The sequence below is a fragment of the Salvelinus alpinus genome, chromosome 26 (genome assembly GCF_045679555.1).
Source record: "Salvelinus alpinus chromosome 26, SLU_Salpinus.1, whole genome shotgun sequence".
NCBI classification, from domain to species: domain Eukaryota; kingdom Metazoa; phylum Chordata; class Actinopteri; order Salmoniformes; family Salmonidae; genus Salvelinus; species Salvelinus alpinus.
Genome location: NC_092111.1, coordinates 1,790,584 through 1,794,497, shown reverse-complemented (window position 1 = coordinate 1,794,497; position 3,914 = coordinate 1,790,584). Strand labels below are relative to the sequence as shown.

The following is a 3,914-nucleotide window of genomic DNA, read 5'->3' as shown; positions in this document are numbered from 1 at the left end:
AAAAGTGTGACAACAAACCCCGGTCTACCCTGCTGTGTATAACGCAGTGCTGACCCACTCCATCCTGTGGATCATCTTACACATCACTCCTTGCTTCCTTGTATTCGATGTTGTCTGTTTACACTCTGCAGCCCTGGGATGATGAAGGCTTACATCTGATTTGTAGTTAACCCAAATCCATCAACAATTTCACACTTAATTGGTGTGTATCACTATCGTGCTAGGAAGGTTCACAGTTTCTGACGCAGAAAAGACCAAGCAATATTCATAGCTGATTAAATGTCATGTTTAATGTTTGGAAGAACACATTGGTAATTACCAAAAACAGATTACAAAATATGTGCAAAGAAATGTAAATTATGTTCAACACTGAGTACATAATAAATATCTTAAATATTTAGAATAGGTTATCTTTGATATCATCTTTATATTCATGACACTCCGAGTATCACCCTGTTCTGCTTTAGGCCCCGACCTTACTCCATTGGTTGTAGTGTGTTACAATAACATCCACTGAAATAATTCATATTTTCAATTAAATCCATCCTGAATATGCATCCAAATCATTTAAACAGTTGATTTGGAATTTGAGACTGAATAGAGAACACAACTGAACTCACACATACTACCCTGTATACCAGGGGTAGGCTACTAGATTCAGCCGGGGGTCGATTTTTGTTGGAGAGGATGATCAGAGGGCTGGAACATAATTATAATAATCTGTACACTGCAAATGTACTACAACTAAGCGCAAAAAGAGATTGTATTTGAATCATTTCATACATTGATTACATTGAGACGTGATCACATATAAAATTAAAATTAAAAAACCTTTGTGTGAATACTTGAACAGGTTTTCTAAAATAAACACATTTTTGCTGAATTCCTGGTTATTTTACAGAAAAAACTAAAATCACCAGAAAATATTTCTTTCACCAAAAAGTTCGGGGGGTGGCAAAAAAAATCACTCGCATGCCACAGGACGCCTGTTGCCGACCCCCTACTGTATACGGTGCCACTCATGCATTTGAGGACACAGAGTAACTGACTCCGAATCTGTGACTTAACTATGGTATGAAAAGTATTTGGATAGTTGCAGATGGAACACACTGTTCTTCCATCAGCCAAACCTTACTTAGTGAAGTTCCCTCAGCCTCTTTTCACACATTTCATTTGCACTGTTTAGAAATTTGCATAAGATGACCATATTGTACCCTTTCACTGTTGCTCCACAGTTCACTGCCCCTTTCCATCCATCTCCCACTTCCCTCCTCCCAGTCCCGCCCCACTCCTCCCATTTTTTCCTTCACTCTTTCTTCTCCGCTGTTGCCTCCTTTTTCTCAAAGGGTGTGTGGACAAGTTTCTCGGGCTTGTATTCCATGAAGAAGTCGTTGCAAGCCACTGTCAGGGCTCCCATCAGGATGATGAACTCTGTGAAGTCCACCTCACCGTCGCTGTTGGCGTCCAGGTCGTTCATCACCTTCTCAACCCCTTCTCCATCCCGGGCGTTCTGGATTAGAAGAGGGAGAGGGGAGGGAGGTTAAAGATTGTGTGTGTGTGTGCGCCAGTCTCTCGTGGTGTACACTCGTCTTACCCCTAGGTAACTCCCCAGCTCCTCTGTTAGCAGCTCTCTCAGCTCTCCCCGGCTCAGAGTATACTTGTCACCCTCCTTCCCTGAGTACTTGTGGAAGGTTTTGATCAGCATCTGCATGGCATTCTCCAGGTTGGAAGAGGGTTCCTTGGACATACTGGAGGGAAGGGCAGAGGGCATAGTGTCAGACACTATGACAGTTTGCACGCTCCATCCCAGCCGCATGTGCGGTCACATGACGAACATGGGTGTGAAGCCTCCACCAAGACAGAGTGAAACACACACATCAGACAGAAGAATATCAGCAAATTAGAGGTGTCCCAATTATAGGCCTAGGTTACTATATGCAAAGTTTAAATTACAGGCCACACATGAGCTATTCCTTCTCAACATACAGTGGCTACTGGACAGTGTTTTGTAACCTTAATTGGTTGACGTGTGAAAGATGTGAGGGATATGAGATGAAGAGATGGCTTTTGAAAAGCAACAGTCTTACACACATTGTGTCCGGCATCTTGGAATCTTCTTGAGTTGATTTCGTTGGAAAGACTGTGCACACACGGACACAGATTTGTCAATGACACTGACTCACATAATAGTTAGGGTGAAAAACACCAAGAATTCCGTCACTTTTTTTCAACATTATACTGTACATCATTTTCAAATTCGAACATTGTGAGAGGGTCCATTTTTAAGAATATTTCTCAGTTGACAGACTTGTAAGCTGCTTGTTAAGTAAATATAACGTCATTGAGGTAACTTGAGATAGAGGTCTCAGGGTTTCACAATCATATCGATCATGTAACAATGACAGAAGGGAACCGCAAGTAAAATGCAAAACAAACCACCTGGCAATCACAATCAGGAGCTCAGGACAGGCTCTATCCATTCTGAAAAATGAAAAATATCCCTTTGCAGATGTTCACTGAGTGATCAATAATACAGAAGTGCTCAATATAATTTTTATCGGAGATCCTCTACTGAGGAATTCTAATTTTAATCAAATAACTGCAGCGTAGAAGAGTCTGGCTATAAAATCAGTCATTTGCGTAGTAAAGAAAGAGAGTTAAGGTCAGTGAAGAGGACAGAAGAGAAGAAAATAGGTCAGTAGAGAAGAGACACCACAGCTGACTGGAAATAGGGATCTAAAGGGATCAGCTGCATCATTGACGGACAGAAGACAATGGGAAACCATGGCGACCCAACTGTACACAGTAATATATTACTGAGCCCTGGAATTATTGCGGAAAAAGGCTTCTCCAACAGATTCCTCTGAAAGTACATTTATTTTCACCCTTTTAACAATTTCCCATATAGACAGTTGACTATTTTACCTTAAAATTAAGATATTTCAGATATAAAAAGTTAGAACCTGAACACAGGTTTTGGTCCGTCCAACTAAACTTTTTAAACCTCCTTTACAACAGGCAAACCAATTGTAGTTTGAGGTGATGAGCTCAACTTATTCCTCCATAAGTCTTATTGCTCTGGATACCAAGGTGCCCCTCAGCCCTGGGTATCTTACCGTGAAAAATACCAGTGTTCCACTATTCACAAAGCACATATAAAAACATTGTTCAACTGATCCCAGAAAACATTTATCAGTTACAGAGAAGGAGAAAGGAGAAGGGCACAACAGTCCTCTACTCTATCCATCTTACCTGATGGAGTGCTGATGGAGGGCCTCCTTTGTCTTTGGTGAAGAGGGAGAGAGAGAGAGCCAAGGGAAGACGGATGAGGAGAGAGTCGGACAGCGGCTTAAATATCACCTGTCCCCTCCTCCTCCCCTCTCCCACATACGTACCACCATCCCTGCGTCTATTTCTCTATCGCTCTTTCCTGTCCTCACTCTCTTCCCTCCCTCCCTCTCTTCTCAGGTGCTCACACATGCAGATAGGGTGCCTAACCTCAGCACACAACATTATCATCAGGACAGATTAGACAAGAGGCTTGTGTGTTAGCATCAAAGTATTTTATTTTATTATGGGTCTTTACACAGTGGTTACATACATACTATTAGCGTAGCTTAGTGAAAATGATACAGCATTGCGGGTGAAGGTGTAACATTGGTTCATTACTATGGCTTTTGGTGAGCATGGCAGTGGCTCTGTGGAGAACTTGTGTGCAAAAGCTAATTGTGTTGTGGTGGGATGATCTACCTGTAAACACTCTACTTCTGTCTATTTAATATAGTATACCACTGGAAAAGAGACCATCTCCTGGAAACAGAAAAGAAAATGTGTATCTGTGTATCCTGTACACATCAGATTTGTGGTCAATTTGATTTTAATTTAGCCAATTTACAAAATTGCTGTTTACTTTT

General features: G+C 41.5%; 1 protein-coding gene across 3 annotated transcripts; it reads right to left on the bottom strand.

Moving 5' to 3' along the window:
• Window positions 1–270: 270 nt before the first annotated feature.
• Window positions 271–3,466, bottom strand: s100s (S100 calcium binding protein S). Of its 3 annotated transcripts, XM_071367187.1 has the most exons (4): window positions 3,253–3,466; window positions 2,092–2,140; window positions 1,595–1,748; window positions 271–1,510 (listed from the first exon to the last, which is right to left on the bottom strand). In XM_071367187.1, the coding sequence occupies exons 2-4, from the start codon at window positions 2,103–2,105 to the stop codon at window positions 1,307–1,309; spliced, it is 372 nt and encodes a 123-aa protein (XP_071223288.1). In that variant the 5' UTR covers window positions 2,106–2,140; window positions 3,253–3,466; the 3' UTR covers window positions 271–1,306. The 3 variants fall into 3 exon arrangements, with proteins under 3 accessions (XP_071223288.1, XP_071223290.1, XP_071223289.1); XM_071367189.1 differs by lacking the exon at window positions 2,092–2,140; XM_071367188.1 differs by lacking the exon at window positions 3,253–3,466 and having other exon boundaries at window positions 2,092–3,230.
• Window positions 3,467–3,914: the final 448 nt, after the last annotated feature.